The sequence below is a fragment of the Scardinius erythrophthalmus genome (genome assembly GCF_964197995.2).
Source record: "Scardinius erythrophthalmus genome assembly, chromosome: 5".
Lineage (NCBI taxonomy): Eukaryota > Metazoa > Chordata > Actinopteri > Cypriniformes > Leuciscidae > Scardinius > Scardinius erythrophthalmus.
In genome coordinates this window covers 52,069,587-52,097,069 of record NC_138225.1, presented here as the reverse complement: position 1 = coordinate 52,097,069, position 27,483 = coordinate 52,069,587, and the positions used below count along the sequence as shown (strand labels likewise).

The 27,483-nt window shown below is 40.4% G+C and overlaps 1 protein-coding gene across 4 annotated transcripts in view; it reads right to left on the bottom strand.

Annotated features, from left to right (window-relative positions):
- The window catches only part of LOC308690614 (NACHT, LRR and PYD domains-containing protein 3-like), a 195,272-nt gene that overhangs the window by 157,148 nt on the left and 10,641 nt on the right, over window positions 1–27,483 (bottom strand). For 2 of the 4 annotated variants that reach the window (XM_081365192.1, XM_081365191.1), the window contains exons 2-7: window positions 12,423–12,513; window positions 10,643–10,756; window positions 8,215–8,340; window positions 7,858–7,953; window positions 5,934–7,661; window positions 3,343–3,414 (exon numbers count right to left, since the gene is read on the bottom strand). In XM_081365192.1, coding sequence (XP_081221318.1) covers window positions 3,343–3,414; window positions 5,934–7,661; window positions 7,858–7,953; window positions 8,215–8,340; window positions 10,643–10,756; window positions 12,423–12,513 — 2,227 coding nt within the window. Of the gene's footprint in view, window positions 1–3,342; window positions 3,415–5,933; window positions 7,662–7,857; window positions 7,954–8,214; window positions 8,341–10,642; window positions 10,757–12,422; window positions 12,514–13,000; window positions 13,122–27,483 lie in introns of those variants that run through there. The other 2 variants (XM_081365193.1, XM_081365194.1) reach the window with 2 other exon arrangements.

The window sequence follows — 27,483 nt, the reverse complement described above, 5'->3', positions numbered from 1 at the left end:
GAGAAAAATATACGTTTTCAAATGAAAATGTATTCGTGTGGACATGGCCTCAATTGGCCCTGGGGTCGGCGATCGCTTCATGACCAGCTTGCTCTTTTTCTTATCAGTGTATAATACACTGTTGATTTGGATCTTACATATAAGTGTTATACATCATTCGATCCTGTTAAGTGTCTATTTTTAGCACAATTTTCCACCGGACAAAATTGCGCTTGTTAACTCATGATTTCTGTTCTGTGCGTCTGTGCGCACCAATCTTGCACTTCTATCTACTCCTCAACCAGACCACCTAGAGACTTCGGGTTTTCGGCATTATGTTAAGGAAGGTCTAATCTCGGGAAAGCACAAAAATCCAGGAAAAGATTTACTGTCTCTTAGTGTTGTGATCCCATGACGTGAGAAAATTGCGCTAAAACACTCACCGAGTTTTTATTACTTGTTTTGTGTATACTCACAATAAAAACAAAGTGTTGTGCTTTTTGCCAAAATATAGAAAAATAAACATGATGACAGTTCTGCTTTCTCTCTGTCAGTGAAGTCCATTCTGAAACGCGTCTGAAAATGAACTGTAACTCAGCGAATACTCAGTCACACAGGCACACAGGCATAAAGCTTGAATTCTTTTATTTTAAATGAAGTAATTTATAATTCTTTTATTTTAAATGAAGTAATTTATATAAAAAAAACAAATATTCGCAGTTTATGTAATCTGTATGAAAAGAGAGATGTCAGTCGTTCTCATTATAGCTCATTATCTACTAATGTGAACACGCCCATGGAGAGCATGCGCTATTCAAACGCAAATGATCTGAGGCAATCCATGCAAACGTGTCAACGCACACATCAGCTGGATAAAACACATCAAGTTAAAGAAACACATTCTTTACTTGTGGTACCCTCTCAGTGACACACCTGAATGAAAGGCTCATTATGCATTATGCGGGTCATTGTCTTCTCATGTGTGAACCACATCATTATTCATGATCATTCACGCCCCCACGCATATTGCCTTTGCAAACAAAATGTGTCTTAAAAAATTTAAATCAATGTATTGTGCCCTTATTTCAGAAACTTTGATTTTTTTGTTTTTTCAATAACCATGCATAAACATTATTCTCTCGAAAATACAAACATGTACATACATGTTGCTCACATATTATGTGAGTGTAATGACACCTTTGCCATTAATATGTTTATAAACAACTGAAAAAAGCACAAATGTCAGGGCATGTCAAAACATCTCAAGGACCCCAAAAACCCCTTAGACCCCAGAGGGTTAATGTCTGTTTAGTAAATCATATTTTATCCATTCCAGAAGCCATATTTGAGCACACACATACATGTAGATTCCTTTAAATGTTAAGGGGAAGATTAAAAAAGAGAGACTGGATCTGTGAATTCTCACAGAATCACAATTGAATTAATATCTTGCTACTCAGTCAGAATCCTATTAACCTGGAGTCCCAGTCTCTGTCACAATAATCAATAATGTACAGGTGCTGGTCATAAAATTAGAATATCATCAAAAAGTTGATTTATTTCAGTAATTCCGTTAAAACAGTGAAACTTGTATATTATATAGACTCATTACATGCAAAGTGAGATATCTCAAGCCTTTATTTGTTATAATTTTGATGATTATGGCTTACAGCTTATGAAAACCACAAAATCAAAATCTCAGAAAATTAGAATATTACATGAAATCACACAGTAATTACACAGTAATCCCATGGTCATTGAACCAGGTTTTGGTTCTTTTGGCAGTGTGGGCCGGTGCAAATCCTGCTGGAAAATGAAGTCAGCATCTCCATAAAGCTTGTCTGCTGAAGGAAGCATGAAGTGCTCTGGAAATGTCCTGGTAGACGGCTGCGTTGAGTGGACAGCACAGTGGACCAACACCAGCCGATGACATGGCTCCCCAAACCAACACAGACTGTGGAAACTTCACTTCAAGCATCTTGGACTGTGTGCCTCTCCATTCTTCCTCCAGACTCTGGGACCTTGGTTTCCAAATGAGATGCAAAATTTGCTCTCATCAGAAAAGAGGACTTTGGTCCACTGTGCTTTATTAAATCCAGAGTCAATGCAGCCGTCCACCAGGACATTTCCAGAGCACTTCATGCTTCCTTCATTTTCCAGCAGGATTTGCACCTGCCCACACTGCCAAAAGAACCAAAACCTGGTTCAATGACCATGGGATTACTGTGTAATTACTGTGTGATTTCATGTAATATTCTAATTTTCTGAGATTTTGATTTTGTGGTTTTCATAAGCTGTAAGCCATAATCATCAAAATTATAACAAATAAAGGCTTGAGATATCTCACTTTGCATGTAATGAGTCTATATAATATACAAGTTTCACTTTTTTATTGGAATTACTGAAATAAATCAACTTTTTGACGATATTCTAATTTTATGACCAGCACCTGTATATAATAATAAACAATAAACAATGATGTAATGTTTTAGATGCAGACATCTGTTTAAAATGTAGGCAATGGCATATAAAGAACCTTTTTTCCATATCCACTTAAGTTTCTCAGATTGCACTCTAGTAACATTTGTGTGGTCCAGGTAGCTTTGCATAAAAAATGGTTGTCAAGGCTACTTTTACTTTTATACTTTAAGTAAATTTACAAGCCTGTACTTTGTTACTAGAGTAAAGAAGTTAAATTAGTACTTCTACTTTTACCAGAGTATTTTTTAACACAAGTATCTGTACTTCTACTTGAGTACGGGAAGTGAGTACTTTTGCCATCTCTGCAAAGTGTGTTTTTCAGTGACTATCAGAACTGCAGAAACACCTTAATGAGGAGCAGCTCATCTGTTCAATCATTTACAGATCAAACACATGAACAATGACACACTCTTCACTCTCAGATCAAAACAGAAATCTTTGTTTTTCTTAATTGTGATTATAATTTGTGCAATATCTATTTTTTTAAACAATGAATTCAATATATCAGTAAGTTTAACTGTTATTCTAAGAGATTATGTCTCTATGTGAGGGAGAAAGATTATATAAAACTGATAAAATGAAATACATTGAAAACATCTGTTTTTTCACTAAATATAAATGTATTAACATATAAATTAAATTTAAATGAATATAAAAAAGTCTACATATAAATGTTTATATACATACATTATAAATGCATATATTTTAAAATAAATTTCTCACACATATATCATAAAAAACGGTTAAGTAGAAGGTCAGATAGCTGGAGGGTTTAAAAGCTGAAGTGTGACTCATATTTTTTTTTAAAAAACCATTCATTTATAATGTTTAAGTAAGAACTGTTATGTTTTAACAGTGATGCTTGTTCTCAGTGTCACTTACCGAGCTGATCTAGTTGCTGTAACCACAGGCAGCAGCTTCTGAAGAACTTCATCTCCAGTGTTTTGTGTGATACTAATTGAAAATAAAAAATAAATAAGTTAATTATTCATGCTAACAATAACAATAATAATTCATATCATAAGTAAATAATACATTATACCTTCCTAAATACCCTCAAATATTTTTTTAATTAAACACTGCTTTATAAAAGGACATGAGAAAAAGTTGTTTTAGTATCTATAATTGTAGAAGCCACTAGGGGCAAGAAAAAAAGTATTTTTGTACCTGCATCAGCAAATTATTTGTAAAAAAATTAAGCACGCAAGTTTGTTTGCTTGTTACTTGTTTATTGACCTACTTGCTTATTTAATAATTTACTTAGTTTTATTGTCACAGGAAATGATGCGCACAAAATGTGAATCATTGTCCATCATTTTGCCAGCAACTGGTGATAAAGAAAAATGATGATGAGACATTATTAATCTAATTTATTTTCTTAATACTTCACTTGTGGCCCCTAGTGAAAAAATGCATATTTTCATGAATCAAGAAGTGTTTTGTGTTCAACAAGTTGTCTTTGAAATGAGAAGTAAGCTAATCTAATCTTTATCCTCACAGCGCGTCAGTTATGCGGTGATGCACTATGAAATTATTGCTGGGCAAATGAACTGTAATATTAATGATAAAAGTAGCCTAATAATAATAACAACAATAATTTAATATGCCCTGCGTGATTAACTGTTTTATAAAGTTTACTTTGGCCACCCGCGTGACGTAACTTTCATCATCAGGAGGATCCACTTGCAGCCCAATTTTTGTGATTGTGCAGACTGTGCGCACACAACAGTCAAATGAGTTTACTTTGAAAGGCTCACGCACTCAACCAGGGCCGGAGTGGGGCCACTTTTCAGCCCGGGAGTTTCAGGCCCAAGACCGGCCCACTTTTTCCATGGTGGAATTCCAAATTAGCACTTTTTCTAAATTGGATAAATGAAGCAACAGTTCAGCTCTTACTGTTGTGTAGTTTGTATTAATACCATGGGTTAACATATAATGTAAACGTTAAATAATAATTCACTTAGACTTTATAAGAAGCAATTGCGACTTTTTCACACAATTCTGACTTTATATTTCACAATTCTGACTTTATAACGCGACTTTATATCACAATTCTGACTCTATATCTTGCAGTTCTGACTTTATAAGCAATTGCGACTTTATTTCACGCAGTTCTGACTTTATATCTTGCAATTCTGACTTTATAAGCAGCAATTGCGACTATTTCACACAATTCTGAATTTATATCTCGCAATTCTGACTTTATAACACACAATTGCGACTTTATATCACGCAATTCTGACTTTATTTCTCGCAATTCTGACTTTATAACACGCAATTGCGACTTTATTTCACGCAATTTTGACTTCATATGTCGCAATTCTGAGAAATAAAGAGATAAAAAGTTGCAATTATCTTTTAAAATGTTTTATTCTGTGGCGGAAACAAAGCTTCCAAACCTCCTGGCCTCTTCCTCCCATCCATCCTCCCTGACGCGTTACTGCAGGGCCGGCCCAGCTATCAGTAGGCGCCGGCGGTGCCGCGGTAGCCTACCTGAGAAAACGTTTCGGAAAAGACGGACTACGGACCCAACCAACTCTATAGGAGGGGAGGGGAGAACTCCCTCACATGGTACAACCCATGCAGAGGCTGCGTGCTGCGGTGTCAGAATGCGAAAGTAGCCTATGTAACTAACGTGACATTGAAATGTGAAAAAAAAAAAAAAAAAAAAATCCTCGACCGGCCCAAAAGTGAGGCGGCCCACCGGGAATTCGCCCGATTCTCCCGATTACCCACTCCGGGCCTGCACTCAACTGGAAAATTAAGTTACACGGGTCCTTCGAGTCCTCAGCATTAAACACTAGAATGAGACGCTCTAGTAAGTGTGCATGGCTACATCACACATGTTCTGCCCCACGGTCATGGCACAAAAATACTATTAAAAATTAATTTAAAATACTTAATAAAAAATACTTCCTATTAAATATCTTTATATTAACTGAATGCAATACAGTGAATGACAGCCGTCTGTGTCTCCCAGTGTCTTACATTATTGTCAGTTTAGTGTTCAGTGATTAATTTACACAGAAACGAAAGATAACATGTATGCCTTCATCTCCGAATACATTATCTGTGTCTTACATTTCATAATGAACTCAGATAAACTCAGTGCCGATTCGTTTTCCATCAGTTCTTTTACATGAATTAGAATGTGTGCAAAGGATTGTGGGAGACTGAAGAACACGAAGGATATACTTGATGCATCCTTCAAAATGAGCTGAATTAAAGACACAAAATGAAGTCTGTCTTCAAAACATCCTTCAAACTGAGACGGCCTTCAGAGGTGCTTGATGACGTGGCAGTCGAGATATGCAGACTTACTAGGACACAGCCATGGTTTGAGAAACACCAGCAAATTATGTATAATATCCCAGAAATCAATCTGTGTCCCGTGATTTAAACACCTCTGATCTCTTAGTTTATCTTTGTTCATAATGTTTTAGACTGTAATGATTGTACTCAGTGTTACTTACTGATCATTTCTGTCTCCAATTAATCTCTTCAGTTCAAAAATCTGCAGTGTCTTCTCTGAGGACAACAACACAAACACTAAAGCTGACCACTGAGACGAGGAGAGTTTCACATCACGTAATCCTCCACGGCTCATATGAGGTTGAGCTTCGTTCACTAGAGAAAGATCACCCAGTTCATTCAGACAGTGAAACAGATTGATGTATTTATCTGGAGAGGGATTCTCGCTGATCTTTTCTTTAATATAGTCAACTGTTCTCTCATTGTTGTGAGAGCTGTTTGCTGTCTGTGTCTTTAGTCCTTGTAAGAGACTCTGATTAGACTTCACTGACAGACCCAGAAGGAAACGAAGGAAAAGGTCCAGATGCCCATTTTTACTGTCTAAAGCCTCATCCACAGCTCTCTGATGGAGATCAGATAGTGACACTTTGTCTCCATTAGTTGGTTTGGTAATCTGGTCAAACACATTGATGTTATTGTTGATAAAGGAGAGATGCACATATAGAGCTGCTAGATGTTCCTGAATGCTCAGATGAACAAAGCAGAAGACTTTCCCCTGACACAAGCCCAACTCCTCTCTGAAGATCTGAGTGCACAATCCTGAGTAAACTGATGCTTCTGTCTCATCAATGCCACACTCTCTCAGGTCTTCCTCATAGAAGATCAGGTGGCCTTTCACAAGCTGCTGGAAAGCCAGTTTCCCCAGTTTGACAATCATGTCTTCATCTTTCACTTTCTTCTCATAGTTCTTCTCATGTTTGATGTTGGTCTGAATGAGCAGGAAGTGTGTGTACATTTGAGTGAGAGTCTTGGGAATCTCTCCTCTCTCTGCTTCACTCAACATCTTCTCTAGAACAGTGGCTGAGATCCAGCAGAACACTGGGATGTGGCACATAATAAAGAGGCTCCTTGAGGACTTCAGGTGTGAGATGATCCTGTCGGCCAGACTCTGATCATTGATTCTCTTCCTAAAGTATTCCTCCTTTTGTGTGTCACTGAAGCCTCGTACCTCTGTCACTCGATGGACACACTCAGAGGGGACGAGATCCGCTGCTGCTGGTCTGGAGGTGATCCAGATGAGAGCCGAGGGAAGCAGATTCCCCACAATGAGGTTCGTCAGCAGCTCGTCCACTGAGGCTGATTCAGATTTATTACACAGTTTCACTTCGCTCTTAAAGTTCAGAGACAGACGACACTCATCCAGACCATCAAAGATGAACAACACTTTATATTCATCACTGGATATTTCCATTTCTTTTGTTTCAGGGAAAAAGGCATGAAGAAGATCTGAAAGACTGAGTGTTTTGTCCTTCATCAAGTTGAGCTCTCTGAAAGCAAGTGGAAATATGAGCTGGACGTCCTGATTCTCTTTCCCTTCAGCCCAGTCCAGGATGAACTTCTGCACAGAGACTGTTTTTCCAATGCCAGCGACTCCCTTTGTCAGCACAGTTCTGATGGGTTTGTCTTGTCCAGATAAAGGTCTAAAGATGTCACTGCATTTGATCGGTGTGTCCTCGGTTTCTGCTCTCCTGGACTGTGTCTCAATCTGTCTCACCTCATGCTCATTATTGATCTCTCCACTTTCACTATCTGTGATGTAGAGCTCTGTGTAGATCTCATTCAGGAGTGTTGGGTTTCCCTGCTTTGATATTCCCTCATACAAACACTCAAACTTCTGTCTCAGATTTGATCTCAGTGTGTTGAGGACTTCAGCAGGTTTAGAGTCATTGCTGTAAGATTAAAATATCACATTATTACACAAGTTAGAGAAGTAAATATACATAATTTACAAAACTATTTATGGGACACAGAACATCATTAGGTTTCTGAAATGTGTTAATCATTAATCATGTGTTTGAGTGATTTGTCATGTGAATTGCAGCACCTAAAATTAAACAACGACAACAAAAAAGTCCTGCATTTTACCTGAAACCAGGATACATGCTTTCATTAAAGTCCTGTGGTTGAATCACAGGCTTGTACACAGTTTTGTTTTTAACTGGTCTGGATAGAAGGTTTGACCTTAAATCAGAATGAGAGGGTTAAAAATCAGACACACTGATATTGATGTAATTGTGTCATTAACTGAGTAACAGACCAAAAGCTTTTACAGTGAGTGAATGTATTAACAATACAATACATAGAGCTTTACACAAGAGCACAATGATAATCATTAATAGTGACTGAAACTAGCAAGATTGTAACTCATTAAACTGCTATATATTAATAACAATTTCATAAAAATCAAATACAATAAGCACATCTTTTATAGAAATGATATACCTGAGATCAGGCCGTTTGTCTCCACTCTTAAAGTTTAGTGGTGGATCCATAGAGCGGTTACTCTTCATAGACACACAGCTGGACTCTGGGTTTGAGCTCTTCTGCTGGACTGAACTGGTTTTAAAACTAAGTAAAATATAAAGAATAGAGACTTATAAAAGACCACATAAATGTTGTGTACTTTCGCTTTAATGTTTGTAACTGGTTTGCACTGTTTTTCAAACTTTGATTACAATTATTTTGATAAATTAACTCACTTGTTTGCAAATGATAAGCATGATTCAACAATTGTACCAAAGCGACTGAGAAAACCGGTAATATTAAGAAGTAGGAATTCAAAACAAACCAATTGAAATCAACTATAGAATTATAGAATGATTCAACTCAGGTGAACATCAACCACGATCACATGACTCTTTTCTCAAAGGCAAAATGGAGGACGAAGGCTCAACCGACTAAAGAAACCAATGTTTTGCTGACCTTTAAAGATAAACCACCCTACTGTACTCTTGTAACGGTGCTCTTGCTGTGAAACATCACTGTTCTGACCAGACACCGTGAAGCTTTCAAAAAATCTGAACCCATATTTATCAAGCCTCTGAGAATTACTCACAAGAACACTGCTAAGAATGGACTTAAGAGTGAAACAATTCTTGGCTCAAAGCTGTGCTTAGAAGTTAGTCATCAAGCATCTCAGTCATAGTTTAAGTGTCAGTCTTAGAGATGATTCACAACACTTTGCTGTGCCACAAACGGGATTTTTGATGATGACATAAGCATGGACCAATCACTGAATAGATTTCCTTACTTAAAGGAACTCGCAGACTTTTTGGGACTTTAGCTTATTCACCGTATCTCCCAGAGTTAGATAAGTCCATACATACCCTTCTCATCTCCATGCGTGCCATAACTCTGTCTGACATACCCACCGCTAGCCTAGCTTAGCACAAAGACTGGAGATAAACGGCTCCAGCTAGCATACTGCTCCCAATAAGTGACAAAATAACGCCAACATTTTCCTATTTACATGTTGTGATTTGTATAGTCACAGCGTGCACAAATAACAAGGTCACATGAGACAGCCATCTTCTAACCGTATACATACTGGGAACTATATTCTCAGAAGGCGAAGCACTGCTACTTGGGCGGAGTGATTTGCTCGCAGGCAGCACCTGAGAAGCCCTGTGGAGTTCGCTCAGAGTTGGAGTAAATCACTCCAAAATCATTTTTGGGTGAACTAACCCTTTAAGACTAAAATGACACTTTGAGAAGCTTGATGAATATGGGCCCTGAACCAGCAGTTAAAAACAATCCACTCAATTTTACACCTACTCCATTATATAAAGGTGGAAAAAATCTCAGCTTACATTTACTTGATGTCATTGCTAGTATCAGACTGACTGACTGACTTTGAAAAAATATGATTCTAATTCAAAAGTGTCATACTATAAGCCATAGGCGCAGATTTATGTTTTCCTCCGTGGGTGCTCATGGGAGCACGTCCTTTAAAAAAAAAAAAAAAAAAAAAAAAATGTTTGCGTTTCAGAACCTTAGGCCGACACGAACACTACACACACCTATTTACTTGATAATAAAGCCGTAAAGTAGGCTATCTTTCAACTCAGGACAGCGCCACTTCTCACTATAGGCTACAGACAGGATTGGAGATGAAAAGTTTAACTGACACGTAACCGCGATCAGCTAAGCCTTTCACAACATTGTTTTCTTCAGTTTTCACTAGCTATTATTTTCTTCAACTCCTCAGCATCCATCTCGACTGCAAGCAGATCGCGCGCGCGGTTATGATGACTTTTTAAAAGTGAAAGTAGGTATAGAGAGTCCTGGGAGGGCGTGGGCTCAAGGCTCAAATAAACTGATGTGGATTTTAAATTATTTTATTAACTTGAAATACAGGCATATTTTTGTACATGTGTTCCTAAAAATGTGCATATATTTTTACGTTTGCACGTGATTGTTTTAAACCCGTGTTTCCCCCGTGACCGACCCGACCTACACCCGTTTGAGTAAAATTTGCGGGTCACCCGTCGGGTACCCGAACCAGTGCAGGACTCTGTCACACAAGTCCACACAGTATAAATTTGATTTGTTGACTCACCATTGTGGTTAATTCTTCAGGAGGAACGTGTCTCTGCGTACAGAGCGGGGTCACTAAAGAGGCGCTTTCATCCGAGAAACGCTGTGATTGGTGGAAAGGATATGGAGCAGGCGACTGACAGCGACATAACCAATCACAGTGTGACAGACGCTTCACATAGCACCAACTGCTATGTTTAATTTTAAATGAATGTAGCCTACTGGCAGTCCGGCACACGTGGGTGCTCGGTATTTTCCGTGGGTGCTCGAGCCCCGGAGCACCCACGGTATCGGCGCCTATGCTATAAGCACATCTTTTATAGAAATGATATACCTGAGATCAGGCCGTTTGTCTCCACTCTTAAAGTTTAGTGGCGGATCCATAGAGCGGTTACTCTTCATAGACACACAGCTGGACTTTGGGTTTGAGCTCTTCTGCTGGACTGAACTGAAACAGAGAACAGATTCAGTTTAATCCTTTACATTACTGTGATTACATTCATCCAGCGTCAAAAAGTACTTTGAGGAAACAATTATCTTTTTAATATTTCATGTTAGTTTCAAAACAAAAATAGGCTAAAAAACATTATTTCAGTAAAATTTATTTGATCTGTGTGTGTTTGATTGTGTGTGTGTGTGTGTGTGTGTGTGTGTGTGTGTGTGTGTGTGTGTGTAGGGTTGCCAACTCTCACGCATCTTGCGTGACACTCACGCTTTCAGCATCAATCTCACGCTCTCACGCACACGCAAGAAATGTCACGCCAAAATCCACGTTTCTCCCCTCTCAATCCGTTAATTTTCTGTTGATTACTAGACTAGACCACAGCGTATTAATGATAGGAGAGGAGTTTAAGGCACACAGCTGTAACATCTGCCTACAACGTTCTCACTGCAGTATTCTCTGATCGTTGATTCGCTGAAAACCTTGCACCTGATACTTCAGTTGCGTGTGAAAAGTTCAGAGAGAGTTCGGAGCATAGGTTCGGAGTCGGAGCCCACTGATGCGCGTTTGAAAGTTTGGATGACAATCAAGGTAAGCAGATAATAAAATGGTGTGCCTTTCAGACGTAGCCTTGCCTAATCAGTCTGTGTGCCGAGCGTACAGACTATAGTTGCGAACGTTGTCTGACGTGCGTTATGTGGGCTAGCTATTTGCTCAATAAAAATAGGCTCATGGTACAAATTACGTTTTGTCAAATCGGGTAAGTGGCATTTTAAAATTCCCCAAATTATGAAAGGTTGCCCAGATTGTGTTGAGTCTGCCACAGTCAAATGGGATGCTGAGCGAACCTTTTCAGTTATTGGCCAAAACAAGACTGACACCAGGAACAGACTGTCTCTTGATAGCAAGGGGCTTTAAATGTTATACTTTTAACAGCCAAATTCCATGAACACATCCACCTACGCAGTCTTTATCATATTCTGAATTAAGAAATCAATATAATGCAGCCAAAAATAATTTACAGGGAACATAAATACTTACCGAGTCTTTCGTGCATTTGTCACATGACAGACACATTACGTTTCATGAACGGATCGAACCCTGCTTCAGATACGAGCTCCTGCAGAGGTGGTGAAGCAGGCCAACTCTGCCACTGTGGCATAGGCTACAACAGGCCTAATGTGTGAAACTTGTGATGTGGTTTTCTGGGGAGATGGAGTAACTATTATGTGTCCCTTTTGTTTTGAGATTTCTTATTGTTTTGATGTTGTTGTTTTACATGTTTGTTATTTAATCACCTCTATCTTATTTTTTTAATATTTACATGTACATTTAGTCATTTAGCAGACGCTTTTGTCCAAAGCGACTTACAAATTATATTATATCAATCGATCAATCAATAAATTAATTGTACATTTTGAAAACATGTTTCCATTCTATTCGGTTTTTTTTTTTTTTTTTTTTTTTTCCCATAAATCAGGGTTTATACTAAGTAAACAAGGACTGACATTTTTAAAATTAGGGTTAGGGTTGCCAAAAATTTTCTCTGTGCGCGCGCACTGAAGTTTTACAGAGTCTCACTCCAGCCAAAGCCCCAAAGTTGGCAACCCTGTGTGTGTGTGTGTGTGTGTGTGGTGGTGGAAGTAATGTAATGTTTGTTGAAAGTGCCTACCCTGGAGAAAAATCTCCATCTCTGGATCCTTGTGAATCAGCCATGATGAAGCTGCAGGAGAATCTGATGAGTTTGATCTCCTCCACTGATTCTGAATGAAAAACATTATTAATTATTATAAATATAAATAAATATAAATTATTAAATTAAACAACTTTCATAATTTAGCTGAACATATCTGGAGTGTGGGAGAAAAAGGATCATGACATGTGACTGCGTTAACTCAAGCTCATTGGGTCTTTACACACACAAACAAGTCGACCGTTGGATTTAGAATTTTATGAAAAATAACTGACACCGAGAAACACTGATTGAACAAGTTCAGGTGAAAAAGAAAACAAACCCCGACCCAAATCGACACACACTGATCCGATTAAAAAAAACTGTTTGTTGACGTTTTTGTGAATTGGCCTATGTAACGCAAAAGCTAAACGTCTGAAGAATCACAAACATCACGAAACACAAAGGAAACATTGAAGTGAAATAAACCCTTTATTAAAGGTTTCATATCAAACAATCACGTAAAATGTCCTCCAGAGATTCATATTAATATGAGAAAGTCACACACGAACACTCACCTTGATCAACTTTTACAAGATACAGGTTCTCAAATCCTCCAGCTTTAAAATCATAAAAACTACACGTAAATTCCTTTATAATGGTTGATAATCACTTTGATGCTCTGTTTTTTCCGTGTCGTATTTCGCATTTTCCTGCTTAAAATGGCAGAGTGACGAGAGAGAGAGACGTAGGCCGTTTCTCAATATGCATGCTGTCGCTGGCCAAGCCATAGACAGTAAAATAAAGGGCCAAGCCCAAGTACTGTTCCAATTCAAAGTTCACATCTAGCCAAGGCCAGTTCAAATCCCCGGATGTGTTCTTGATCCGCCCCTTTTATCGAGGACGCATACGGCAAGCCGTTTTAACATTTAATCCTTAAAACCTACTAGTATCTATTTTCATGCTACTAGTACTTATTTTTTAGATACTAGTATCTTTTCCATTAAGTACTAGTACTTATTCATTAGCTACTAGTGCTTATTATTTAGATACTAGTGCCTATTCTTTAGATACTAGTGCTTATTCTTTTGGTACTAGTACATTTTTAAAGATACTAGTCAGTGGTTAAATTGGGCCGGAGCTCTCCGGGGCTCAGCCCCTGCACATAAGCCTGCTCGTTTGCAGTCAGTTGCCTACTGGAAATTAGGCTATGTCACATAAAATTTGATGAAAGTGATGCGAACAATCGGGACACGGCCGTATTCTTGTTCAGCTGCTAAATCTCGTTGTCAGTCGACCATGATCGCGCACCACTCGCGCATGCCATGCGCATCTTGGTAGGCTACTACTCAGAACTCCGACATGGATAAATGTACGCAGCAATAATGAATGTTCCTGGGAGATCCGTAGTTGCGCGGGATGTGGAAGCGCACAAAAAGTTCCAGAACCTTCTACTGCCTTGAAAAAAAACAAAAACAAAAACAAAAAAAACCTCATGAGCTGCTGGCCGCCGCTGCAGCAGCAGATCAATTTTGTCAAGTTCAGAAATTGAATCCGAAATTTTCGCATGCGTTTTTTCGTATGCGTCATTCTGTGGCTCTAAACTGTCAAAACACCATTCAAACCCTTGTTAGGGATGCGAAAAACGCAGAAAATCGAGCCCGATTAGATTTTTTTTTTGATGAACGCAAGTTTCGGAGGCAGTGTACAAGTGTGATTGACAACGTGAGGTCGTATTTAATTTTTAACGTGCGAAAATTTCGGACGCGAATTTCGGAATCAGTGTGCAAGGGCCTTAAAGAAAATAGGCTACTTACTGTACTGTTATGGGTTAAAAGGTTTTAGTAAATAAATGACTGTGAGTATCTTAAAATATTTAAGGTTAAAAAGCTCATGCGTTCAGTACTAGTAATAAGGATTTATACAATTCATATAATTGTGTTAAAAAGTGTTAATCTGTGATCGCCTAAGTGATCTTAATCTATGCGCCCGTGATTGATTGCTTTTGTCTTCCAACCCTTTTCTCCGGGGAAATCGCGGTCTTTTCCTCATAACACTAAAGTTTTCAGTGAGGAAACACCCATATCACTCTTGTGATTATTTCTCCCCTTGTTCAGGTACGTTGTAGATATAAAACTGAGTTGAGTAAATGTAATAATGAGTTCACATGTCAAGAGTGTTGAAGGTGTGTTTTAGTAACATTTTGAGTAAGTGAGAGTTAAGTTTGCAGAGTTTAAAATGTGCGTGTGTGAGCGGAGCCCCCGCACGGTTACAGAGAAAAATAGCTTTGTAACGAGAACAGCTGCCATTTATATGTCAATTGTGAATTAACAGATTCGCAGTTAATAATCTATTTTGCTGTGTTATTTGTATAATGTCTTTCAAGCACTTATATGTTTGGTAAATGTAGTTATTGTTTATTGAGCTAAAGCTACTTTGTGCTTGATTGACAGCTAAAGTTATATTGACAAAATGAGTATATGTTCCAGTGAATTATAGAGTATGCTGTTGTGACTTGAATAAGCCATATACCCTACAAAACTACTATTTGCTGTAGATCTGTTGATCTGTCAAATGTATTATTGTAAAAGATGTAGATCTGTTGATTTGTAAAATGTATTGTTGCAAAAATATAACACTAAAGTTTTCAGTGAGGAAACACCCATATCACTCTTGTGATTATTTCTCCCCTTGTTCAGGGGTGTAACAAAAGCGGCACTAAAAGACTGTTTAACCCTCTGGGCTTCTTCATAATTGGGTCACACTTAGCTTCCTCCCGCCCGAAAACGGGCGAAGCCTTAAAATTGTACTTAACTTTGTCCTAGGATAACCAATCAAATATTGTTTTGTTCTATAATGTTTTCTGATTATTATATAGAATTTTTAGAATTTTTTATGATACTTTGCATTAATTATGTAATTTTAATGAGCTATTTTTTCCATTAGAATTAATATATATTTTTTTATTTTTTTTATTTTATTTTATTTTTCAATAAATGCAACATTTCACATCAAATTAGAGTGCAGGCCTAAAAAAAAAAATATTTCAAGTGAGAAGAGCGCCACCTAGTGGCTTCAAAATTTATTAATTTGTGTCATGTCCTATAACCGCCCATAGGCGGCCTATAGCTTTTTTATTTATTTATTTGATTTATTCCCATTCGGAAAGAAAACAATTTATTACTAATCAACCACTGAATGGAACAACACAAATTATATATCATTTTAAAGCTTAGAATCTCAGCTTTCTAATGCATCTAATTAAATGTATTAATTCCTAACGAGTGCTGAGTAATCCCTCTAAAACCAAGTGTACCGCCAGCAGGCGCCACCTAGCTGCGAAAATATTTATTACCATATTTTTCAAAAATCTTGCCTTGATAAACACAAAGTTGATGTCATTTGAAAGCTTAGAGTCTGAACTTTACAGTGAATGTATCCACTTTGAAAAACTCTTAAGTATTGCTGAGTTATTTGCTGATACATAGAATTTCTCTTTTTTTCATAATCTATAAAATAATGTACTGCAATGTGTCAAAAACATCATACAGCTCATGAAACATTCTCAGATAATTGAAAATGGCACTTCATTTTTTACAGCATATTATTACAATTAAAATGAGCCCAAAATTAACATAATCTATTGCTTTTATGACAAGATATTCTTCATGGAGAAAAAATTGCCCATGAGGGGGTGTGAAAGACTGTACAAAAAGGCTATCTCTTTTCAAAATGCTGTAATTTTTGATTCCTTTATCCAAAAATTATTATTTTTTTATCCAGATGCAGCTAACATGTAGGGGGACTTCACTAAAAAAGAATTTTCCTCCTACCTTATTTCCTTCCTGAGTTATTCCATGACAAATATGAAAGATATGCAAAATCATAATAAAAATTATATATATATATTGTCTTTTATCCTCCGTTTCTTGGCGGGACAATGTCCAAATGTAATGTAATTTATATTTTCAAAAAATTTAAAAAGAGTTCTTTCAAACGATACCTACCTTTTGACTCTCCTTGCTATAGTTTTGGAGTTATTATGATTATATCATTTTTATATAGTTTGGGGCAAAATTTGCTGTTTCAGTCTTACCAGTTCATTTCTCTGTGTGTGTGTGTGTGTGTTTGTGTGTGTGGGTGTGTGTGTGTGGGGGGGAGGGTGTCTTTTTTGCACTCTTGATGTTCTAGAGTGTCACCCCTTCATTGCTGTACACTTTTTTTCAGCACAGTGGCTGATCTGTAGCTTGTACCACCAAAAGTTTCTCTGAGTTTTCCTATTTTTTCGCATTTCCCATTCATTTCCTATGTCGCCCGTTTTCGGGCGGGAGGAAGCTAAGTGTGACTTTTTTTTTTACGACCCTTTAACATATCAGAATCATCTCCTTGATTTTTTTGTGTGTTCATATAGGTAATAAAAGAAAAGTCACCAAGTTTCACCCCCATCCGATGAAGCAAAAAAATTAAACAATTCGAAACGTTCAAGTTTTCGCCCGTTTTCGGGCGAAGAAGCCCAGAGGGTTGGTGCCATATGTAACAATTGAGGTAAAAATATCCCAAAAATGAGCTACACACATCAAAAGAATGAGAAGAAATAAGGGCGATGATGTCATTAAAAAAATGTCAAGTTATAGTGCTGCAGAGATATCAACCTTAATTAGCATTAGCATTACTAGCCACGGCCCGACAGGTGTCGTAATACCAGTTTCGGCCATGGGAGGCGGTATACGGGCAACATAACCACCAGCCAAACATGCAATACACGAATAACTCGCACGGCTTGTGGGCGTACTTGAACCTGATGTGGAAAGTACAGCCCACTACTACATTTCAGTTCAGGGAAGAGAGCGGAAGGATGGCTGAAGCCCTTGGCAAGAGACCCCTACCACCACCCGCTGCAGGGAAAAAACCGCGCTCTGAAGCACAAATAAAATCTCAAAAAGCTATCCGCCACACTGGCGGGTGAACGATCATACCAAAATATGACATTTTAAGCGCGCACGCGCTCTTCTGCCTCTAAGAACTAGCAGAGAGAGAGAGCGAGCCCCGGCCGCGCGCGCGCGCACTCACTCACTATATTCAGAGCGGTCAAGTTTCCCCGTACTTTTTGACAAGCGTCCTTGACAGGGCGGCCAGAGCTTCTTTGCAGCTCAAGTCGGCGGCGGTGTATACAGTTTTAGTAACGCTCTATCTGTTGACGGCGCTGAGGAAAAAGCTCCCGCCACTGGAAGAAGCTGTCGCCGCCCATTTGTGTCGTCCTGCGCACCCATCAAAGCCGTGCAGAACGTCTTCAGCACTCACGGATCGCGCATACTCCGCCGCTGGCCAGGCTGCTTCTGCTTTACACACCCTTGGACGCACGAAACGTAACGGAAAACATTGCAAGGTGTAATGAGACCGAATGTTTTTTGGTGACTAATGATAACTTAGCTAGAAGTGGTATTGCTAATGAAAATCAAACTTGATATATGCTGCTAAATTAGCTTCAGGCGGGCAGCGTAACACTCTAAATAGATGTTGTCCCTATTTTAACTTGTATATGTGCAGCTAAGAAGGTAGGGGCGGAGCATAGACCAATTCACTTTCTGGAGGTATACTGCCCCCATCTGGTATGGAATGTGGAGTATGACTTGATTTTTTTTTGCCAGACATGACATATGGCACCTTTAAAACTTTCACTGAGACGTCAAACAGAAAGCACAAAGCCTTTCTTTAAAATGAATTTCGTTTTGTATTAATTGTATCTTAATTTTAATTAATGGATTTAATAAATAAGAAGTAAATATACTATATAGACAATAAATAATCACGACACGGACGCGCCGGCGCGTGAACTGGACTCTCATCTCATAAATGAACAGAAACTCAGCGTATAAGGGAGCCTACTTGTCTGACAGACCTGATAAATAGATCTATAGAAAGCTTAAAATGTCTTCTTTTAAACAGAACAATTCAAAACGAAAGAAAACAGAGTAGGCTACTCTCTGCCTATGTAATCCGTATGAAATGTGCATTTCTCTCTGGCGCGTTCACTACTGCGAAGATCGCGAGTCATGTCAACTTCATCTATGCAGGGCACTGACACAGAAAACACTTGTTTATTAATAAACAATTAAAATGTCTCCTTGCTATATTTTACATATTCATGATCATTACATTTGCCGGTTCTTTGTGACAGCTTTTAGGTGCTTTATTGGCAGCGCCACCCTTATGTTACATGAACGCGTCACCACCGCATCAGCACCGAAAACAGGAGATTTTTTTTCAATCCCTGTTTTGGCAGGGGGGGAAACTGATCAGAAAATGTAACGAAAATGTAACGAAACGTTGTAGAAATGTGGTGGAGTAGAAAGTATAATAATTGCTGCAAAATTTAACGAAGTAAAAGTCAAAAGTATGCACTATTGATTCTACTTAAGTAAAGTAGGCCTACAGAAACTTACGCCCGTTTCACACATACTCCGTTTGCAGTGCGTATGCGGTGCGTATTTTTTTCGTACCCATGATAACAGGTTAACCCCCAATTTCCACCAGATGCGTAACGGCTGCGGAACGGCTCCGCTGCGTGACAGCTCCGTGTTCCGTCGTCCGTCAATACCCACCAGGTCCGTATTTGTTGCGGAACGGCTGCGGCCATGACTGACAGCTGAAAGCACGAGGACCCACGAGATCTCGCGAATTCACGTTAGATCGCGCGATATAAGTGCTGAATTGCTGCGGAGCTCTCCGGCATCCGGCAAAAATAGAAGCTCTGCGTATCTGCTCCGGAGGGCTGCGGATCGCCGGAGTCGGAACGCAGCTGTACCGCATTCAGTGGAAATACACTCATTGACTTTAATGGAAACCTATTGACTCCGCCGCCGTGCCGGAGCCGTAACGCAGCCGTTACGCATCTGGTGGAAATTGGGGGTAAAGCTTTCACACTGCACGCGGTTGCAGTCCGTCGATCCGTTCCAGTTGCGGTGCGTATACAGCAGCGCAGAGATCGTTTCCGCACCGAGTCTATTTTTGCTGTGCTGCAAACGCTGAATTAAAGTGACAGCGCATGTTTCGTGGTCAAAATGAACACAGATTGAACTGAAAATGTAGCAATTTCACCATAAATGCGATTAATTAAATAAAATGTAGTAATCTCACCATAAATGTATTTAAATACTTTTTTTTTTTCATTTTAAGACCGGGGTAAAGCAAGGAAAGCTACAATTTACCTCAACAAGGTGACATAATGAACAACACTTGTCTCATTCGTGGAGGTGGAAAAACAAGTTCTTTGTGATATGCAATAGGCTAGCCTATTTATTGTATTAAAATTTAAATGAAAAAGAAAACGCATGAGAGTCGGCTGTTTTTGTCTGCGTTTTAATTTAAAATGTTTGCGATTTAATATAAATACATGGTTAAATATTTGCCCACTTACTCGAGCAACTTAATATAAGTAGAAGTAATGCATTGAATAATAGGCTGACGTTGTTTAAATTGTGTTTAAACGTGCATACGTCTGTTAAAGAGTGTATATGCGTACAAAGAGAATCGCAATGCTGAGACGTTAAGACCGGGGTAAATCGAGGGGAAATTCTATTTACTTCAACAAGACAACATAATGAACAACACTCGTCTCATTCGTGGAGGTGGAAAAACAAGTTCTTTGTGAAATGCTAGATTTATTGTATAAAGATTTAAATTATGCAAAAGAAAGGCAAGGGTATGAGTCTGCTGTTTTTGTCAATTTTAAGTTTTAATTTAAAATGTAGGCTATGCGATTTTAATATAAGTAGCCTGCATGGTAAAATATTTGTACCACTTGCTTGAGCAACTTAATATATAATTATATAGAAGTAATGCATTTAATAATATGTTGTTTAAATTGTGTTTAAACGTGAATACGTCTATTAAACAGTATATGTGTACAAAGAGAATCGCAATGCTGACAAAAAAACTTTTTTTAAATAAAAGTTGCTGATAACTTCTGGATTTGAAATGCAAATAGTGAGTATGTATTTGTGGTACAGCTTACAGCACGCACTGCAAACGCAGCATATGTGAAAGCACTATTGCGCGTGCTGCTCCTGCACTGCAAACGCACTGCAACACGCACCGCATACGCACTGCACACTTCGTTACATTCCACCACTGCTGATTAACAGTAATGTAAATGCTAAATGTCCTAATACCTGTTGATACTACAACAATGCAAAGTATATGCTCTTAACCTTGCAGTTTTTCACATATCATGTAAGACTCAATTTCTCCATTTCTTTGCACAAAACTCTCCAGAAAATGCCATTTAATAGTTTTTTTTTATTTTTTTTATTCCCGGGGGGGCATACCCCCGGACCCCCCTAGGGAGAGCCCATCTTTTGTTTGTCCATCAGTTTTTCTTCATTATTTGTTTTGATTATTCTTTTGTTGTCTTTCACTCTTGTCTGTCATTCTTTTTATTTGCCTTCATTTGTTCAGTTTTGTCCACTTTTTGTTTTGTTTTGACCACTTTTAATTTCATAACTGAAAGGGTCAAAAGTCATTAAGAGGAAAGGACAGAAATTACTAGGAAATATTAAATAATGAATAAATCCTGATGTTGTAAAGTGATCTCTTCTGCTCCCTATCGATCCGGTTCACTAACTCCTGTTTCCTCTGATTACTGAAGCCTTATAGAATCACGCAGTGAAGCAGTGATTTCTCCAGCACTTTCAACACCTTCATTTATATTGATACTTTGCACGTGACGTCACAAGTACTGGCTGGCCGGCAAGAACGTCGTTCTCCAGCAACGAAACCCAGTAAACTAATCAAGGGTCGCCAGTTTTACTATACAAAAGTTGGTGTTTTGAGGTGTAAACGACATGCCAGATAGTTGTTGTGCAACTGGATGCACTAACCGCAGATGAGATAAGCAACCTTCACAGTAGGCTATAGCCTACACACGTCTGTGCAAATTACCATCAAAGGTTTTGAGGTTTGCGATATCTATGATTTTTAATGAGAACCAGAGATGACCCAACAGTAGAGCTAGATTATTTACGGAGGAATTATTACTGCTTGATTATCTTAAAAAAAACTTGTCTGCTTTACACAATTTAGCTACCTTGGAGTTAATCCTAGTCCATAGTTATGCAGCTAGCTCGCTAACAGACTTGATAGCTACTAGAAAGTCCTGGAACTACAGGACTCAACGTTGAAAATACCCGTTTGTTGCCCGCCAGGTATCCGTGGTAGTCACGTGACTGCAAAGTATCAATAGTGCTTTTAACAACATAGATTGTTACAAAGCAGCTTTACAGAGATAATAGGAAATTACAGTAAGAGAGATTGTTTTGGCTTTACAGCAACTCTAGAATAAAGTTAGTGTCCAGTTAGTTTTGATTGATTCACTTCCGTTGCAAAGATAATTAGTTATTAACTTTGGGGCCGCTTACATGACACCGTTCTAACCATATACAGTATAAGAAATGGACACAGCGATCCCATAAAGTTCAACGGAGAAAAGTGAAATCAATTAGAAGCACTCACTTCCTGATGGCTGAGCGTACTGCGCACTCAAACTGAGCTTGACGACGTAGATGTGACGTGAGCAACCTGTCTGACAGTTGTAAGTCTTCTTGTAGCTGTGCCGAGAGAAATCTGATTCATTCCCTTCCGAAACTTGCAGAGACGGAGAGCGTGAGTAGGAGCTGTCCATAATAGGAGCAGGAGTAACTTTATGACTCTCTATGGGCTTGACTTTATCGGACTTTATGCCTCCACGCCCCCCCGATTGCCCGCGAGCTTCTCCTTCTGTCTATACAGTAATTTCTCTACTGTGCGACAGAGAGTCGTGTGGTTATGACGCAATCGTTAGCCTATTTTTTACACAAACTGCTTCTACGGGGCCATAACGCAAGATACAAGGTAATGGAACCTTTTATACATTGTCGTGTTTCTTTTGAATAAGCAATGGATAAATAGAGTCTTTAAAAGCCTCAGATGTAAAGTTACTCGCTGTCAAAGTGACACCAAAATGAATGAATGGAGTCAATGGATGGCTAACAGCAGGTGATGGCTTGCTAACCAATGGCAGCCCCCAGGAAAGTTACGCTTTCCGGATGCTGGATTACCCCCTTGGTTCTAACAGAAAACCAATAACGCGCTTCGGCCGCTCATCCACATGACAACAGTGTTTGGAGGATCGAGAACGCAAACCTTGAAATAGGTTCCAAGGTGCAGAAAAAAAAAGAAAGAAAAAAAAAAACTTTATCTCAGCGCAAATATGTGAAAATGCCGATGGTGTGCACATGGATGTGTTTAGTCTATAGGTATGCGCATTTGAATATGTACGCAGGCGTGTAGTCTTTCTCTATAAATTGACCTCAACAAACTACCTGTCTGGCCTTTAAAATTCATAATACAGTTTTTCTTTTTTCAATACAGCCGTCACTGCTCAGGGCTCAGCTATTAGGAGCCGGAGTCGACCGCCATCTGCTGCATTACCATCAACTCTCTCACTGACAGACCACAGTGTGTGAGACCTGTGTGTGTGATGTGTTGGTTTGTAGCACGGGGGTCCCACAGGGTTCAGTGCTCGTGTAACGGGTCAAATATCTGCTTCCACTTGCTACATTTTTTTTTCATGTAAGGTCCCTTTAATCGCACTCTCCGCCCAGATCTGCTAGTATGATGAACTGGTTCTGGTAAGGTCATATATTCGCACCAGCCGAGAGAGTGAATGGCTGCGCTGAGTGAGTGCTCCATGAGTGAAATATATTGTAGGAATTGTATAACCATTTTATGGGTTAATATTGAGTTATACACTTGTGTTTAGAAGTATTTTATATGATTTTGGTTAGATTGTAATATCAAGTTTAATGCTCACGTCACTTACATTATAGAATATGCACGAGGGTGATTCCTGAATCTGATGTGATCAACAGAATAAAAATCCATCATAAAGCATGAATTGGTGTCCATCATGAGTTAAACACAACACAGCACAGAGACAACACTGTTACACTCGCTCCTTTTCTTTTCACCCCGGACTTCAGGTACAATACAAACAGCGGGCACCTTAAGAAGTTCTCTGATGATACTGCCATCATTGGACTTGTATTGAAAGGGTACGATCAGGAATACTGGAAGGCCATTGCTAAGTTTGTCAACTGCTGTGCATAGGCAGAGTGTGAACCAACTCCAGGGTAAGGCTAAGATGTGCGCTTCCCCTTGATGCATTTAAATAGATTTCCTACCACCTATAACCATGTCAGTTTTAACCAACGTGTCGCAGCAACAACTTAAACATCCCGGTATAAACGCTCCCGTTAACAAATTTTTTATTAACGCAACTATACGTTTACAAACTGTTAATTTTTGCAAAAAAGGAAGCAGTTCTGTATGCCTGGCAGCCAATATAAATAAACACTGCCTTACCTAATGCAGCAAAATCCTGCGTTTAGACCTGGCATCATATGCGTTGATGATGTCCTCGTTGTTTAGTTTTGTGGTTATCTCACTCTCAATATGCAGCAGACTCAAGGATGAAAGTCTCTCCTGGCCCATTGTTGAACGCATCCAATTCTTTACGCGTCGCATAGCTGAAAAAGATCTCTCGCATGTTGCGGTCCCCACCGGTAATGTTAGAACCAGCTTGAAAAGTTTTTTGAAGTTTGGATAAAATCCAGTCGAGAGTGCCTCCTTAACGAAGTCAGGAGATGAGTGACGTGAGTTCAGTTTCAGTAAATTCATCTCAGTACATGCCAATTTAGGTTGATAGAGAGGGTGGTCGCATATTTATTTAAAAGAAACTGCGCGCCTTCTGGGTCACATTTTAGCACTGCATCCACACTCTTTGCTATTCCCATGGTCTGAGTGGAAAACCGGGACTGACACTCACCCAACAGGGTATCCAAAACAGGAAAATAGAGCTGTTGGGCCCATTTCTCTTTCATGCTTTGTGTGATGTTTGTTTGGTATTCTCTTTGTCCAAGGGAACTTGTGACAACAGAGGAATCCAACGTAGTAGTTATTTTCACAGTTCGTTTATGCGTAAGATCGCGTTCATCTTCACTGACTGAAATGTCAAGTGAATTACAGAATGCTTCAATCTCCATCCATAATTCGTCCCACTTTTCAGTGGTCCTCATGTTCTCAAGGCCGTTTATTGTAGATTCCATGACACTTGAGGCCTGAGATAGTGTCGTGTCTTTCTTTTGTAGTGCCTTGTGTGCAACATGGATCATACTGAAAACATGGTAAAACACCAAAAGACACACACAGAACGTGGCCTTCTTGAGATGGCTTAAGAGACCGGATGCCTCAACAAACCTACGATAAGGTGGAACAGAGAGCTCGGAAAGAGTGGAGAGCAGGGCTCTTATTGAAGTCTTGACAGCTGCTATGTTTTTCCATCGACACGCCCATCGCGTGTCGCTGAGTGCTGTCAATTCGGCTTTAACTCCGAGCTCCTTTTGGTGCTACTGGTATGCATGGTGTGTGCCTGGTTGTGAGAAAAACACATACAGACTCTCGAGGATGCCATACAGTGAATGTACACCACAGATGGATGGTCTTGACGGAGTTTCTGCTGAACTCCGTTTACGTGACCAGACATGACAGCCGCTCCATCATAACTTTGTGCAACAATGGGTAAAGAGTAGCCTAGCCTAGATTCTACACGCATCCAGAAAGTGCTTTATGTGTTCTCTGTGTAGCCTACCTCACACACACGGCCATTTGTTCCTCTTTAAAACTCTGTGCTTCGTCCACTAGAACAGTAAAAAAAACATTGTTTTTGATGCCGCGGATTATTTTGTTTTTGACTAAACCAGAAGCAATTTCTAAAATTTCATTTTGTGTGTCAGGGCTCGTTAGATTGAACGGGGCCTTTAATCGAGCGCAGAAAGCTTGTCACGTCCGGCGTACCAGTCACACAGCTCCAAAAAGTTCCCACGATTTGCAGAAGTTTCTCTCTCGTCGTGCCCTCTCAGTGCAAGTCCTTGTTTCCCTATATAGAGCAATATGTCAACAATGGATGCTGCAACATCCAAACAAAAATATATTGCAATATATTGGAAAATATGTTATGTGTTATATTAGGCAATATATTCTCATATATTGGATTTAATATTTATATTTTCCAATATATTGCAATATATGCGTATATCATATATGTATATATGATACATGATACATTATATGATACATATAAACAATATATTGCAATCAAGACCCTTTATAATCTGGGATGAGGCAGATGAACTGGATGAGGATGCCGCCGCTGACAGCTGTTCTATCCTGGCCTCTGACAGCGAGGACTTCGTCAGTCCAGGAATCCGGCCGTTCTCGAGCCGGCGAGGATGCGGAGCTTCTGCGCCTTCTCACAAAGGCCGTTGACCAGCTTGGCCTCAAGTGGTCACCGCCTGAAGAACCAGCGCCGAACAGGCTTGACGGCTGCTTTCTCTCTCGCCGCCGCCGAGCGCCCGCATCAAGGACTGCACCTTTCCTGCCAGAGCTTCATGCGGAACTCTCTAAATCATGGAACGCTCCATTCTCCGCAAAAGTTTCCTCCCATACCTCCGCGGCGCTCTCTCAGGTTGACGGCGCCGCCGAGAAGGGGTACAATGCCATTCCCCCCGTGGAAGAGGCGGTCGCAGTACACCTTTGCCCGCCCTCTGGTTGGCGCTCAAAGGCTGCCCTCCCGTCTAAAGCCTGCAGGACTACCTCTGCCCTTGTCGGCCGCGCTTTCTCCGCCGCCGGACAAGCCGCTTCAGCCCTGCATTCCATGGCAGGACTGCAGATCCTCCAAGCTGATCTCCTCCGTGCTTTGGATGAGAAAGGCTCGGATCCTGTTTCCATAACGGATCTGCGCAGCGCGACGGACCTTTCCCTTCGAGCCACGAAATCTGCTGCCCAGGCTCTTGGAAGGTGCATGTCATCGCTGACCGTCACAGAGAGGCACCTCTGGTTGACGCTCGCCGACATGAGGAAAACTGAGCGCAACATGTTTCTCAACACCACGCTCTCCCCCGCCGGCCTCTTAGGCCCAGCGGTCAACAGGATTGTCGACCGCTTCTCGGAGGTACAAAAGACCACGCACGCTATGAATCTTTTCCTGCCTCGACGCTCGAGCTCAACCGCACGCCGTCCACGTGACCAGCCTGCGCAAAGCTCTGCACAGCGTCCAGCTCGACCTCCGTCTTCGCAGCGACGACAGGGCGGCCGCCCTAAATCGCGCTCGACCAGCCGCAACAGGCCGCCTCCCTCACGGGGACCTCGACCTAAGATCGCGCTGAAGCCCGAGCCCGCAAAGTATTCCTAGCAGCAGGGAGGAAAAGACGGTTGAGTCCCGCTGCGGCCGGACTACCGTCAAAGCTTCACGCTCTGTCAGTCCCCATCGCCATGGCTACTGCAGACGCTTATTCCGCAGCCAACGAGCCGGTAAAATCACCCGCTCGCCTGCACAAAACCGCCGTTTTTACGGCGACCCAGAGAAATCTCAAAGAGAGCTTAATGTCTGGTCACCCGGCTCACGCCGCATGTGTTTCAAGTGTAGAAAATGTGCCCACGTTTCTGTGTTCACCCCTACACATAAGCACTATAAACCCCCGTGTCTCTATCAGAGCCCACTCTCATAAAGCGGAGAAAAGCCGCTCGAGTGTTGAATGTAGGTCACGTGTCCACAGCTCTGTGCCCACTCCTACCCACTGCCCGCTCTGTTACACGGCCCCTCACTACCGGTCACTCACCGTGTGTAAATCCTGTGCCCGCCCCCGAGCGCTCACACATGCCCACGTACACTGCACCCCCAGCGCCGCTTTCGCGCGCCTTCCCTCACACAAAATGTTCCCCGTCCAAAGCTACCCGGACAATGTGTGTAAAACGGCCAGCCATCTCTGTATGCGAACCGCCGTATTCAAGCACCGAGAGCGCGCGCGCCGCGCCCGCGCCTCCGAATCAGGTCCCCGAGCCCGTGCATCACGGCTATCGGAACCAGGAGGTCATTCTGCCATTAGCTGTACAAGCGAAAGCATGGGAAGCTATTCCAGGCGTGTCAGAATGGGTGCTGAACACAGTAAGAGAGGGCTATTCACTG